We start from the raw sequence: 14,362 nt of genomic DNA, 5'->3' as shown, positions 1-14,362 counted from the left end.
GTCCTTCTTCATCTAAGTAAATCAAATACTTTTTTTATTTCAATAGTCAAAATTTATTTTTGAATGAGTTTTAATTGGAAAAAATTGGTTAAGTGTATATTGGTATCAAGAAATTTCGTATTTTCTATGACACTTGCACCTGAATTTAACCCGTGTTTGTTTTTTTAAAAATTGCAGGTAATTTGAAATACAATATCCAGTGAAATAGTATACAAATATGGCTACCACGACCGAGGGTGAATTGGTGAATGGCGAAATTGAAAACGCGACTGAAGAACCGCAAACTAAAGAAAAAAAACATGACAAGGCTGCTTGTGCTGACCTGGAAAAAATAACCGATTATGAAGAAGATAAGGAAATAAACAACCAAGATATAGGAAATGCGATATCACTTATTGAAGGAAGGCGGAGTGAAGAAGGAAAAAAGAAAGCTGCGAGAGAAAAAGAACTGTCCCAAGTGAAAGTAAAAAAAGAAGATATTGAACTGATAGTAAAAGAAATGGAAGTTTCACAAAGTATAGCGGAAAGGAAATTAAGAGAAGCTAGTGGTGACGTAGAACAGGCGCTTATTGCGTTAACCAATTAAAATGCCAAATCCTATCGAATGCTCCACAGCTATTCTATTGTTGTTCAGACATGAGCCGAAATACGAAAATGAAGATTTGTAGAATCAGCTAAATGAATAGTCCGACAATTTTGTGATATAATTGTTTATATGTGGCGCTGACTTTAAAGTTTTATTTTGAAAATAATATTCGTCCATTTGTAGTTTGATCTTTATCAGCCATCGCTTGACACAAACCAGTGTCTTTCCTTTAAGGTTTCAAGTGAATTAACCTTTACTTGTCTGTTTTGAGGTACTTTATTCGGAGAAACTTTCGTGAGAGAAACTTTTGCAAGTCCAAAAACTTGCGAATTTTTTTGGATAGATTTTCGCGAATCTACAAATTAAAAAACATTTTCGCGAGGTAAACTTTCGTGAAATCTGAAATTGGAAAGTTTTGGCGAGATAAACTTTCGCGATTCGTGATTTTTTATGTTCCTATAAAAAAGTGGCCTATATTTCTTATGAAAAAGTGTTTTTTTAACAATGTAATTTTCTTTCCAATAGTATTTAAAAACTCTATTTACAAACTGGGTTCATTGTCAAAATCACAAAACAGACCAAACACATTTCTAGGCTCGTCTTCTTACGGCTCCCACGCATCGTCTTCTTCACCAATAACTCGGTTATAAGACATACATTTGAAACATCATTGCTTTTGTTTATTTCTAAGTTTATTTCAATCTCGTTCCCAGCGCCAGTTGTATCGGGAGGGCAAGCCAAGTGAGGGCGAGTCAAGAAATAACTTTTAAAACCAGCAATTTTTTTTTTTTAATTTTAGTGGATAATCTTTTGCGAATCGACAATTTAGAAAGTTTGTACTGAATAAACTTTCGTGAATGGCCATTTTGAAAATTTCGCGAAAAAGGCCAAAAAAGGCGAAAGTTTCTCCGATTCCATAATTAAAAATTTTCCCAAATGTTTCTGGTTTTTAAAACATGGGCTTTTTTTTAGTTAATGGTATTTAAATCGAATTTGGTATAATTTTCGTTGTGGTATTATTACGGTTAAGGATTTCATAGCTTTCTAACATTACATGATTAGCCTCTTTTCCGAACAAGGCCAGACTTCAAAACTTTTACAAGGCCTTTTACACAGAAAATTTAACTTTAAATGATAAAATTAGAAAAATAATTTTTTCCGAACCCGAAAAGTAGTCATCTCCGAATAGGGTTGATTAATGCGGACAAAATACCGTACTTTCTGGATTGAAAACCCCCAGAATTATAATTAGCGAGATACTTTTTTGTAATCCGGTTTCGGACAAAAATTTTGCAAAAGCATGTTTTTGCGAATGAACGAATGATAAAAAAAGATTTCTACACAACTTTTTACCAAGTGGGAGGTAAGATTTAAATAATGTATCTGCTCTTATTAGTTCCGCAATTTCTAAATAAGTCTTTCCCGAAAATTTCCTGTACAATTTTTTTTTTTTTTTTTTTAGCTGAAAGGACTTCTAAGTATATGTTAATACATTGGTGTGACAAAATACAAAGCAATTATACTTCACAAATCTCAAATTTAATCTAATTTTTACCATATTTTATCAAATTTGATGACATCATTAGTAAAACTGCTGACATCAGGAATTTTCGACCGAGTTATTACTTAAGGTCTGGGAAACACTTGTGGTAAGTTTTATGTCTTATTAAAGGACAACTTTAGAAATTACAGAAAGAGGGGGTTGACCTTCCCCTTAGCATTGATGTGCCCCAAAAATAGACCAGCATATATAAGGGTTAAGGTAAAATTGGAAAAACCCGTAAAAAATAATCACGCAAGATTTAATCCAGTAACCTTTAAAAAATCCATAGCGCAGTTATTTAAAAGGGATTTACATAAGTAGCGCATTCGCGGATCAAACAATGAAAAAACCCAGCATGCTGTACTTTCACGTTTTTGCGGGGGACTAAAATTTAATTGGCGAAAAAGTTTCCATACTTTTCTGTTACTAGTACACAAGGTATCCCTGTATTCGTAGGGTTAAGTCTACGATTCACGGAGTAACCTAAATGGAATTCGCAAATGTACCTTTTTGACATCAACGCATTTCGGACCGAGCATTTTTACTTCGCCATACCAACGGTAGAGTTGAGGTGTAAACAGAATGAAGCAGACAGAAATATTTAAATAAAAATATTAATTATAAGAAATTGCTCGTTCTTTTTTCTCCTAAAATTTGACAGACGAAACAAAACCTCTTTTTCCAGAAAATTTAAGGAGTAAATACTTTATTAAAAATGGCAACAAAAGTATAAGAATTACCAGAAATACACCTAACCAAGTTAGCATTGCAACTGGAATTTTAAAAATCTAGTATAAAATTCATTTTTTTACAAATTATATCTAACTTAGTTTTACCACAAAATTTTATTTTATTGGTGCACATAAACTCATGCCCCAATTGCGAATTTTTTGTTTTAAATAAACAAATATATAAATATTCTTATAAGTTCTAAATTGTCATAAAAAAAAGGTGTTCCACTAAGTGTTTTATTTACACACCATTAGAGTCAGGCAAAAAAACATAAGGCTTGCAAGAAGAGTAACAAAAAAAAGAGAAAATATCTTAAGCGTACATTTATACTTTTTTAGCAAGTAGAACTAGAATATTTATTTTCTGGAATAACAAATTTAATGAGTATAAATATTCGCAAGTGGGTAATTTGTAAGCAATTTTTGCTGGCATATTTTGTAGGTGTTTTTTTTTTAAGAAAAATTGTCGACGTTACACGTTTTTGAGTATGAAAGCCGCACTATGCATGTCTTTACTTTCAGACATCATACATATTATACAAATTTACGCGTACTCATTTTCGCAAATGGGTATTTGCATACTGATCCGAAATAAGTTTACTTGAATCGCAGCTTCGTCTCAAATATTTTTTGTAAGGTGGTACTCAATATATTCAACTTTTCGAAAGATATTAGAGCATTTAAATTCGATGTGAAATGAGATCGAATTGAGATGTAAATTTACATTAGAGATGACAAAAATATCAACAGCTCTAACGTTTTGAAATATGACATATTAGGGAAGGTGTATTGTGAGAAATATAGGTATAATTTGTGAAACTTGCAGAGCGTGAAAATTAGTACGCTTAAGACAGTGTCAAACGGAAAAATGTAGAAATAATTTAATTATTTTAATCTAGCAGGTGACGAATCCCACGATAATCAATCTAAGAAACAAAAAACAAAATATTTAATTTCATCAGTAGGATTTTTAACGTGGTCAATCATTCTACAATATCTCTGTTTAAACTCACCTGTATTTGAGTCATTTGAGTAAAGGCGCTGCAAGACAACTTTACGAGACGAAGAACTCATTTCAGCGAGATCGAATTCTTCTTTATAACTAAGAAAATAGAAAATATTAGTTATATATCTAAAACAAAACGTGATGGCGTGTGGCGTGATGGCGTGTGGCCTTGTGGGTATGAAGTTCGTCTGGCAATCAGAAGGTCCGTGGTTCGGTCCACAGCACGGGCATGGTTAGCAAGTGCCTTTACCACAGCTACGGGTCAACCCATGACATGTGAGGGAAATTGGGTAGGTATTACCGGTGTATACTTAATGTATACATTCCGAACACAGGCCCACATTGATAACAGTGTTTCCAAGTGGCTATATCCTGTATAAATATTCGTAATAATAAAAATAATAATAATAATGATTAGACAAGATGAAAATAAGTTTTACCTTCCAGACGACAGCAATTTTTCTCCATCTTCACCCTGTAGAAGAAAATTAATATGTCGCTAAGCCACGTCTCGGCTTAAAAGTAAAGGTCAGATCAGATAGCAAAACAAAGGCCGAATGAGCAGTGAAGAGGAGGACCCACCTTAATCGGACAAAACGCAATTCTTAGAAAAGATATTTAAAAACTGCGTCGTTATTTTTTTTATTTATCATTTCTCTTTACTTCCTACGAAATATACCCATTGTTTTGCACCCTATCCACACTCATCAAAACTAAACACTTCCTAAAAATTACTATAACTAACTTACCACTGCATTTTCATTAAGTTTCTGCAAACGTTCTGTTAAATGTCCTACTTCTTCACGAAGGATGATATTTTCTTCCAGTATATCCATCTCATTTTGTTCGTTCTTTTCCTGAGAAGAGAGGAAGGATAGATGAGGAAATTGGCAAATTTATTTTAGAAAACAAGAAAGTAAGAAAACAGAACACTTACAAGTTGTGTTTGCAATAATTTTATTGTGTATTTATGACAATCAATCTCTTTCTCCATTTCTTCAATTCGTCTAAGAGCGTCTTGAAATTTCTAAAAGACATATTTCAAAACAACATACATCATATGACGTACCTAAGTTGATTAATTTTTGCGTAGATTAATTTTTGCGAATTTCAAAAACTATATCCATTTTTGCGAAAATTTGTCTATTCGGAAATTTCCGAAAAGATCAATTCGCGAAAATTAATCTTTGCGAAATTACTGAAAATGACTTTCTATTTAAAATTAACTTCGCAAAATTGTAGTTAAAAAAAAATAATGGCCAGCCTCTCATAAGCAAGTTTAATTGAGGCTACCTCGATAAACACTCCTGAAATAAATTAACATTGTAGTCTCATAAAAATAATATCTCGACATGACTGATTCAAAAGAATTAATCTTCTTGAATAGCATATTTTGGATTGTGCATGCATATATGCATATAATTGATAAGTGTGTAACATAAAGCTCATTTTAAGGGCGTTAGGAATGCATTGGGGCATTACCCAGAAACGAAACATTTGCAAAATAGTAAAATTTCCGAGTACTTGTTGCGTACGGGTTTGCTAAATGTTTGAAAAATGTCGAATAAAATATCACATGATATTGTTAAGTTCCGTTTAGTAACACTTACATTAGTTATAGCAGCCAACTGATCTTCTTTCTCAGCACTGACTTGTTTTTCTTTCATCGTGGCGTTTGCTTCTGACTGGACTAGCGGATCAACCACTGCCATAGGACTTGACTACAAAATAGTGAGTTCACTTACATATACTGACATATTACATTTGTGGCATATCTCACTCAGTGCAATGTTTTTTATTGTTGAATGCTTACCATGCAGGTGCGAGGAGACAAGGGTGGAGCGTCCATAGTGTTTCGAACAACGCACGAGTTCGATCGTTTTAGAGGCATCTTCATTAACGGAGATGGACAGTCAGCCTAAAAAAAGATTTAAAAAATTATCTAGTCATTTTTCTTCGCACAATTAGGGTTTTACATTTCCAAAACTTTTTTCTAATATGAAATTTGTTAGTTGGTAAGTGTTTACATTCCATGTCCAGGTATACTCAGTGATAATTTTAACCTTGTACAAGACTGATTTTTATTCGGCGGATCAATGTGACAAAGTAGTTAAATGTTCAGCCTAAATATGCATGCTTTTAATAAGAAATTTCCCTGTGTAAAAATGCAGCTAACATTTCGCGCTAACTTTATAATTTTGACCAATCAAATTGCCACAAAAATGGTAGCTTACTAGTAAACAAACAGTAACTTTTCCAGTCTGAAATTTATTACCACAACTTCGCGCACTTTGAAAGAAACATTTGAAGAGATTTTAATGTCACTAGTGAAGATCAAATTGTTACCGTACACATGTAGCATCTCTTTGCATGTTGAAAATTAAAACATGTGACAACCTAGTCCACAATACTAATTAAAATTTGCAGATTTGGAAAGAAAAGCGCAAACAAAATCTATTTTAGTGAGAATGTGAGTTTTGAGGACCCTTTAAAATGGAGACTTTAGAAGCTTTGAGGTATAGCAACCCTGTAGAAACAGTACAACAACAAATTAGGGAGACGTACCTCTAGTAGAGTTCTTTTTAACTTTAATAGCTGTGTCTTCATAGACCGAACATCGTTTGAAAAATGCAAAAACGACGTATTATCCATAACTATGTTCCCTTCAAGTGTTTCTGTTAAGTTCATCTCCTTGGGGACGCGAAATTTTGAAGTTAAATCCTGCGATGCGAAAGTATTACGTCTTATTAGTTTGGAGAACTTTCCATCTTTAAAGCCACCACGGGAGAGAACACCAAGAGATACGGTGTTACACCTAGCAGGGTGGCTAAAATTAAATTCTTGACCCAATTCATTACGATTGGGCGTGGTCGGAGAACTAAGCATAGATTGTGTTTTCACGTTTGTTCTTTCGCAGTCTTCTTCTATCACATCTTCACTTAGAGTTCTAACTTTAAAATGATCGAATTCCTCTCTGTGCTGCAAAATTTCATGCGTCTCAGAAAATTCTTTTTCGTGCGGAACCTCCTCATGAAAATCTTCCAACTGTTGTTGTTTTGGCGTACCAAAATGTGTCTCAGCAAAGCTCAGTTCATCAGACAAAGACACTTCATTAGTAAGTTCTAATTTTTTTGTCACTGACTTGTTCAAAGTACTAACGTTCGTTGACTGTTTCAAAGGACTAGTAGTTACAGTAACCACGTCGGTTGGACGAGTGTTTAAATTACTTGATATAGCGGCAATTACTTTAAGTATGTCTTCAGTGAAGGGAGAATTCTCCGACATTTCTAAAGTAGATTCGTTTAAATTGGTTTTATAAGGGGTGTCATCCCCAAGATTTTTAGGCATGGTCTCGTTCCCAATAAAGTCTTTTGATTCGTTAAACTCGTTATTATCATCCACATGATGAATTGTTCTAGTCTCATCGAAATATTGTGAGTGTATAACACGTGTTTGATCTAAAGATTCGACACCATCGTTCTCTTCTGTACCAACATCAGATGCATTCACTACGCTACTATCACTTTCAACATTCTCAAACTGACTCTCGTTTGAATCGGTTGAGATAATTTCTGTTTTATTCAAAATTGAGGCTCTGTTGTACGTTGCATTCAAGTCACTGACAGGAGCAGTGAATTGCATGTTAGATGAATCGAATACTGATGTCTCGTTATGATTTTTGTCTTCCACTATTCTCGTCTCATTCGCTGCATTATTTGTTTGAATGGTTTGTGATACATCAAAAGTCGAGTCGGGGTCCTCGCTATTGCCGATAGGACTAATTTTTAAATGTTTTAAATGTTCTTTACCGGGTGGCTGTGTTGTGTGGCACGGCGTTGATATATTGACAGTACTGTTGTGTGAATTATTTAATGTGGACACTCTAGGTCTTCCTGTTTTTCCAGCGAACTTGTTTACTGTACTAATCGGTGCACCAATATTTTTTGACAGACCACTTGGTGCACCGAATTTATTGAGAGAGCCAGTTGATGCAGCAATACGACTATTTAAAGTTTCCGTGCTACCTCTTGCTTGAGCCATTACCGACGTTGGTCTTTTTCTGGGCTCACTTATTAAATTCTCTTGTGACGCACTTCTGTTTGACCAAGTCTCTTTCTTAGCACCCCTAGGTTTTACTAAGCCTTGTGGTAACGTCTGCAGTGATCGAGATAAACCTCTACCACCCGATAAGTTTCCGGGATCATTTGAAGGTTTCACAGCGAACCCTCTAGGCTGCACTAAACATGACTTAGGTCTCTCTTTGTTTGCGTGAGTTCTGGGCTGTGTAAGTTTGGGCTGTGTGGGCTGTGACTTCCCTTCAGGAATTAGTTGCCGTCTGATTGGTTTCTGTTCAGTTCCATTATTAACATTATTCTGCACCGACATATGAGTTTGGTTTTGTGAAACTGGTTGATGAGGTGGATGTCTCGATAACTTACTTTCTGGTGCTTTCAGTACTCCTGTGACTCTTTTTTTTCCAACATAAGGTATTTGACTAACATTAGCTCTACTTCTATTATAAGGAGTCGGTCCATGCTGAAAAGAATTTACACTTGTCGGTGGAAGTCCATATGTTTTCATTGGCATCCTGGGTCTTACTGCATCGTTGTGAGGCTTACTATGCGCTATACCCATACTTGAAACAGGTACAGTAACATCTTGTGGTCTATACACAAACATGAAAATATTCAAATTATTTTTGAACAGCATGGGTGAACTGTGTAATATTTAATGCATTACTTGTTGTAGTCAAACATTAGGCATGTAGAGTAAATATGTTGATCTAGCAAAACTGAGAATTCTCTTCATATATAAAATTGAATTGTGATTGTAATAAAGACTTTACAGAACATGAAGATCAAATTATTATCAAAACAAGATTTTAAACGGTGTTTTATTTACTGAAGTTACACATAATTGCATGAAGAATTTGTGCTTAAAACATACGAAAAAAAACAAATAAAAATAAAGTATGAAAATTAAGATTACCGTAAGTTCATATACTGTTATAATAACAATGGCAATATGGTGATCATCATGGAAGAAACATTTTAAAAGTTTTTTTACCCAAATTAAATAACAAATTACAAAAAACTTACCTTTTAAAAGTATAATCTTGTGTCTCTGTTGAAGTTACTAAAAACAACATAATTAAAAAAAAACTTCACAAATGAAATGTTGAACAGTCAGTTTGTACACATCACAATTGACACAGAAGAAATTTGAACTTTGTTTATTCAGAACTTAACATGGAACACGATGCAGTATCAGATTGTACAAACTGTTTTATTATTTATTATTACCTTGTTGAGGTGCTGAGGGGCGAGTGAATCCAGGTGTCTTCAGCCTGGAAAAACCAGGAGCAGGAAGTCTTGACATTTTGTTCTAAAATAAATATATAAGAAAACATTTATTTTGATATTGTAGTTCAGTATACGACTACTATTTTTTGCTTCATTTTAGTTTCAACAAACTCAACAAGGAAATTCAGACACTTCAATTTACATTATATTAAGATAGCAAACACATGGGTTCTAATGTTAGAGAAGCATATAATCACAATGTTCAATTATTAAAAAGCAAAAGAAATATTACTCCTTCTTTGAAAAGAAAACATTAATTATTCTCAAGCTGTTCAGAGTCTAACTACACACAAAAACAGAATAGAATGCAATAGTAAAAATTCAAGAATCGATCGCTGCACAAAATAAATCCCTGAAATCCAAACACCTTTCCAAAAAATGTTAGCTTCTTTGTTTCCTTTAAAAGAGTTACTTCTCACTTTTGAAAAACAAAACGAAAATTAAATTCTGTAATAAAAAAGAAAAAAAAGCAACAGCTTAAAGTAGATGAGAATATGCAACCCCACATTAAATATTTATCTCTGTGTCCACAAAACCTACCCTCTATTTCATAATAACAAAGCATTTAGGCTGGATCTTGTGGCAAACATCAATAATAAACAACTTTTTAGTACAACTTTTCAAAGAATTTGTTTTTAATAAGAGAAAGAAACCAAAGAGGGAGGAGTTTACATATAAAACTTTTACTAGCATATATAATTTTCTTTAACGTCTATAAAAACATAATGTTTAATTCTTTTCCTTAGTACTAAACTAAAAGTATATTTAGGCAGTAATAGGGTGGTAAAAGAGAAGTGGTTAACTGATGGTAAAATGTGCACTGTGTTTGAAGCCCGTTAACTACCCGGGGTGTAGTGTTTAAGGGAGTTAACACAGTGGTAAAGGTACTTTGTAAACAATGTGAAAAAAGTGTCAGGAATTAAAATAGAATCCCCAATGACATCATGCGTGTCGTTACTTGCTTTTTACAACACTGCATGTTGACTCGTATACTTAGTTTGAAACAAAGCTAAATGGTCATTACAAAAAAAACAGCTTATTTAAAAAGTTTTCTGGTGTATAGATGTTTCATACATTGTTTTCCTGGATAATTTGTGAACTATAAATTTTTGGCAATAACTTTTGTAAAAAAAAAAGAAAGTTTTGTATATCTTAATTTTTAAAAATCAGACATTATTTGCATGTTACAATTAGAGTTTTCGTGCTTCGCCTAATTTCACTCAGTTTTATTTATCCATCTTTCGTGGAACATTGCTAAAAAATATTTAATTTTTGATATGAATTATCTTGAACTGTTTGAATTTTGCCTCAAATTTACCAAATCACAAATATATACAGCCAAAACTGTTTATCACAGGATAAGAAAAAAGTAACACTCCTACAAAGACACTTCGAATAACAGCCAAAGATCAAATCTTGTTTCTTTAGCTGTCTTGAGCAGTGCACTTCTTTTCCACTACACCAAAATAACTCTCCTACCAGTAAATCAACTGATTTCCATATGATATGTGTGTATCAACATTGGAAATACAACTTACAACAAGTGTATAAATATATTTGTGAAGAATTAAGTATTATAACTTAAAAATGAGATGTTAAACCCAATAAAACATTTCTTAAAAAATTTAGTAGCATATTTTAGGCAAAACTGTGCTAAACAGGAAAAGATTAATTTAATAACTTAGTTCCCAGGACTTTTGAGACTTTCTTCAATTTCTACTTTAAAAATTAGTCATTGGCTACATTGAGGTGGCTGCACAGTAGCGTTTGTACTAAAAACACATGTGAAATCAATAGTGGTTGGGTGGAGAATTGCCTGCTGGTGGGGTGACCAGGAAGAAAGATTTAACTGTAGTAAGCATAATAATTTTACATTTAAAGTAATTTAAAATTTGTACGTTTTAAATACTATAAAAATCAGTGAATAAAGAGAGACTTACATTTCTTAAAATTTTGGTGCAAATAAAAAACAGCAACACCTGATCACTGACCTTGATGTTACAGCTGTTAGGAATATGAACACAAATGCAAAAAAACTCTGAACAGACTACATGTGTGTTGTAAATAATTTATAACACCACACTTTAAAGTTTAAATTTTTAATAACTAAAATATAAATATTCATGTGTATAGATAAATATATTACATCATGTCCTACATGGTGTTAATTAAAAATTTAGATAGTCATTTTAAAACATAATTATTTTACAGTGAGGAGCATTACCTTTGTCTTTGGCATAATAATATTTCCTTTAAAAAAATTCTCGAGTACAACTTAACATTTAAACTAAAAAGGACTGTGTAGCACTACTATCCCATCCTTGTACAACCATGGGCAACCATTTGTGATTTAATCAGTTTAAACATAAGACAACTAGTTCAAGATTATTTCTTAACAAAATAATAATAATAGCAGATAAAACACTAATTTCTTTTCATATGTTTCCATGGCGACTCTTTAAATTAGTAGTTTTAAAAGAAAACATTTCAATTATTTCAAGAATTAGAACATTGTTATGTGATGAGCATAATAAAGATTAAAACAACATAATTTTTTTTAATAAATTTCACTTTTTAAAAGCACTGCTCCAACACAAGGTTAAAACTTTCAATATGTAATATGACTGGTAAAGTGATTGTCAGAAACAACTTTTGGAAACATTACTGGCAATATATCTAAATGAATTGAACCATTATATATTGCAGGTTCAGTGAAAATTGAAAACAGCTAAAGAATTTTAGAACACAAAAGCATTATGTTTGTATTTTTTATATCCCCTATGTATAATAGGCCGGTGTTGTCTACAAAAACTTTGTATGGTAATTTAAACATGAATTTAATTGCAAATTTATATAAAAATTGCATGTAATTTCTATACAGGAAATCAGTTAAACGAATTTTTATAAAAAATCTGAAAAATTTTATTCAATTTTCATATAATCTTTAACAAAACATCTATTCATGGATCAAAGTGAGCGTAGTGATTTAAGATAAAACACTCTTAAATGCCATTTGGCATTTAAGAGTGTATTATTTTATTGTATTTTTTTACTATACAGCAAAAATGAAATTTAAAACAAATTTTGATGAGCGTGTCACATTTTTCACTTAATAAGTCAACCCCCAGTCTTGGTTATCCCAATTTTTTTCCTACTTTATCTGCGTTCTGAGAATGAGATTGCTATTTTTAAGAAAGCTGTTCCATTTGGCAACATCATTCAATTAAACTGTGAAAAACAAAACAAACTGAAAACGTTTTTGCATTGTTTATGTGAGTTGAATAAGTGTTTGTGTTTATAGCATCATCCAAATGTGAATGTCAAATAAGGTTAGTAGTTCAAATAAAATTTGATTAGTCTTGGTGCAGAGGCAATGTTTTAGCTACAATTTCTGAAACTAGATACATGAATAGATTTTTAACCATTTTCTTTTTACTTTTTGATGCAAATAAACAATAGTGGCATGAACTTTTTCTATAAACGAATTGTTCGAACCTACTTTGTAAAAAACATTGCCATGGTTTTTGGGGGAAAAAATAATTTGTTACTGTAAAAGTTTAGCACATCTTTTGGTTAGTTGATTCAGTTTCTTCATAATTCCTACAACTTGAAGAAAAAACTTTTCAAACAGTAAAAATAATGTGTTTTTTTCTGATTTAACATGAAATATTTTGGAATTAGACAAAGGATTGGTTCAGTTTGACATAAATTAAAACAACAAGAAAAAAGCTCCTGAATAACAATGTTGTTCGTTAACTTTATGCTTTGTTCAATTTGTCAAAGCATTGTTTAATTCATCAAACTTGAAGATGCTGCAATGCAGGACTATGGTCAGAATGCTGTATGAGAGTACATGTAACTTAACTAAGTTAACCTTTGTTTATGCTTTGTATGAAGATGTTTTTAAGGTTTTTTACCCATGTGTGTTTGGAATCAATGTATCATAATTGAGCCGATTTTTTCAATCATAAACGAAAAGTGTGTTTGATTATAAAAACTATATTATAACTATATTATAAAAAAAGATTATTTTATGCTGCAAGGTGTTTGCTTTTTATACGCTCTGAAAACCAAAAATTACAAAAATACTATTATTTCGCAGCCATATTTTGTTATTTGTTTTAAATGTACGCCAGCTGTATTATTAGCTTCCGTTTCAAGTTTGATTTTTGTCAGTCAACGTCGTTCCCATGGTTTTCGCTTGTATTGCTGTATATATGCGAAGCAGGAAAATATAGCACTGAGTAGTGCAGTGCAGTCCCCTATCAAAGTAACATTTGGATGTAACAACCGTAATTCGGAGGACTGGTGAAAAGGTAAATGGTGGATTTTGTTGCGTGTTGAAGATTGTCCATGGATTGTTTGGTTTATTTTTTGCAATTTTACCGACTCCCTGACTCGACTTTCGCCTTTCAAAGTGAGTAGGTCGGGTGACGCTAACCAATTATATTTTTGAGGGGGTCCCAATACATATCTATATTATAATACCTGTATACCTCTGTCTGTCTGTCACGCAAAATGGTAGCTTAGCTGCGCAAGTAGCGAGACGCACGCAATGCGGTATAAAAAGGACAGCCGAACCCGTGGATTTTTCCACGGGCTAAACACTAATGTAAATATTTCTTCCAAGAGGGCTTATTATTCGCAATCTAATATGTGGCCAGTGCTGCCCATATGTGTGCTGGTGCGTACTTTTATATATAGATATATATCAAAAAGTAAAAATAGGAAACCACATCCTAACTTGGAAATCATTCACCAATGCTCATCTTAAGATGAGCATTGGTTTCCTGTTTTGAGTCATCAAAACAAGAAAGAAAAAAAGTGAATGTAAAACAAAATCTAAAGCAAAGGTTAACTCCTCTTTCTAAAAACCTGACTTATATTCAAAAACACATCAGGTACCTTTAAAATGTTGACAGAACAGATAGTTCAGTCTGTCAGTCTTGAGGACTAGACCGGACTCGATGCCTTCGGATTCGTCACTAATTGAGAATGATTTTGTCACGTATGGATTATCCTCAAGTCCTGCATCGTACGGTCTGCCGTATAAAATCTCTGCCATGCTTGTATCATCGAGTCAAAAAAATATTCGAAAAACATGGTTACCAATCATTTGTTTACGAGCAAAAT

The 14,362-nt window shown here is 32.7% G+C and overlaps 2 protein-coding genes across 4 annotated transcripts; one reads left to right on the top strand and one right to left on the bottom strand.

Annotated features, from left to right (window-relative positions):
* Positions 1-152: 152 nt before the first annotated feature.
* On the top strand, positions 153-768 carry LOC130654773 (huntingtin-interacting protein K-like). Its single transcript, XM_057457390.1, has one exon. It carries the CDS (start codon positions 218-220, stop codon positions 584-586), a length of 369 nt encoding a protein of 122 aa, XP_057313373.1. The 5' UTR covers positions 153-217; the 3' UTR covers positions 587-768.
* Positions 769-2,738: 1,970 nt separating this feature from the next.
* Positions 2,739-14,292, bottom strand: LOC130654771 (uncharacterized). 3 transcript variants are annotated; one of them, XM_057457386.1, is made up of 11 exons: positions 14,135-14,292; positions 9,170-9,251; positions 8,966-9,002; positions 6,432-8,532; positions 5,680-5,784; positions 5,477-5,587; positions 4,804-4,893; positions 4,616-4,723; positions 4,307-4,341; positions 3,874-3,962; positions 2,739-3,786 (listed from the first exon to the last, which is right to left on the bottom strand). In XM_057457386.1, the coding sequence occupies exons 2-11, from the start codon at positions 9,243-9,245 to the stop codon at positions 3,782-3,784; spliced, it is 2,757 nt and encodes a 918-aa protein (XP_057313369.1). In that variant the 5' UTR covers positions 9,246-9,251; positions 14,135-14,292; the 3' UTR covers positions 2,739-3,781. The 3 variants fall into 3 exon arrangements, with proteins under 3 accessions (XP_057313369.1, XP_057313368.1, XP_057313370.1); XM_057457385.1 differs by lacking the exon at positions 14,135-14,292 and adding an exon at positions 11,454-11,483; XM_057457387.1 differs by lacking the exon at positions 14,135-14,292 and adding an exon at positions 11,170-11,324.
* Positions 14,293-14,362: the final 70 nt, after the last annotated feature.

This window comes from Hydractinia symbiolongicarpus, chromosome 8 (genome assembly GCF_029227915.1).
Source record: "Hydractinia symbiolongicarpus strain clone_291-10 chromosome 8, HSymV2.1, whole genome shotgun sequence".
In the NCBI taxonomy this organism is placed as follows: Eukaryota; Metazoa; Cnidaria; class Hydrozoa; order Anthoathecata; family Hydractiniidae; genus Hydractinia; species Hydractinia symbiolongicarpus.
The sequence above is the reverse complement of the archived record's forward strand: the minus strand, read 5'-3'. Positions and strand labels throughout refer to the sequence as shown.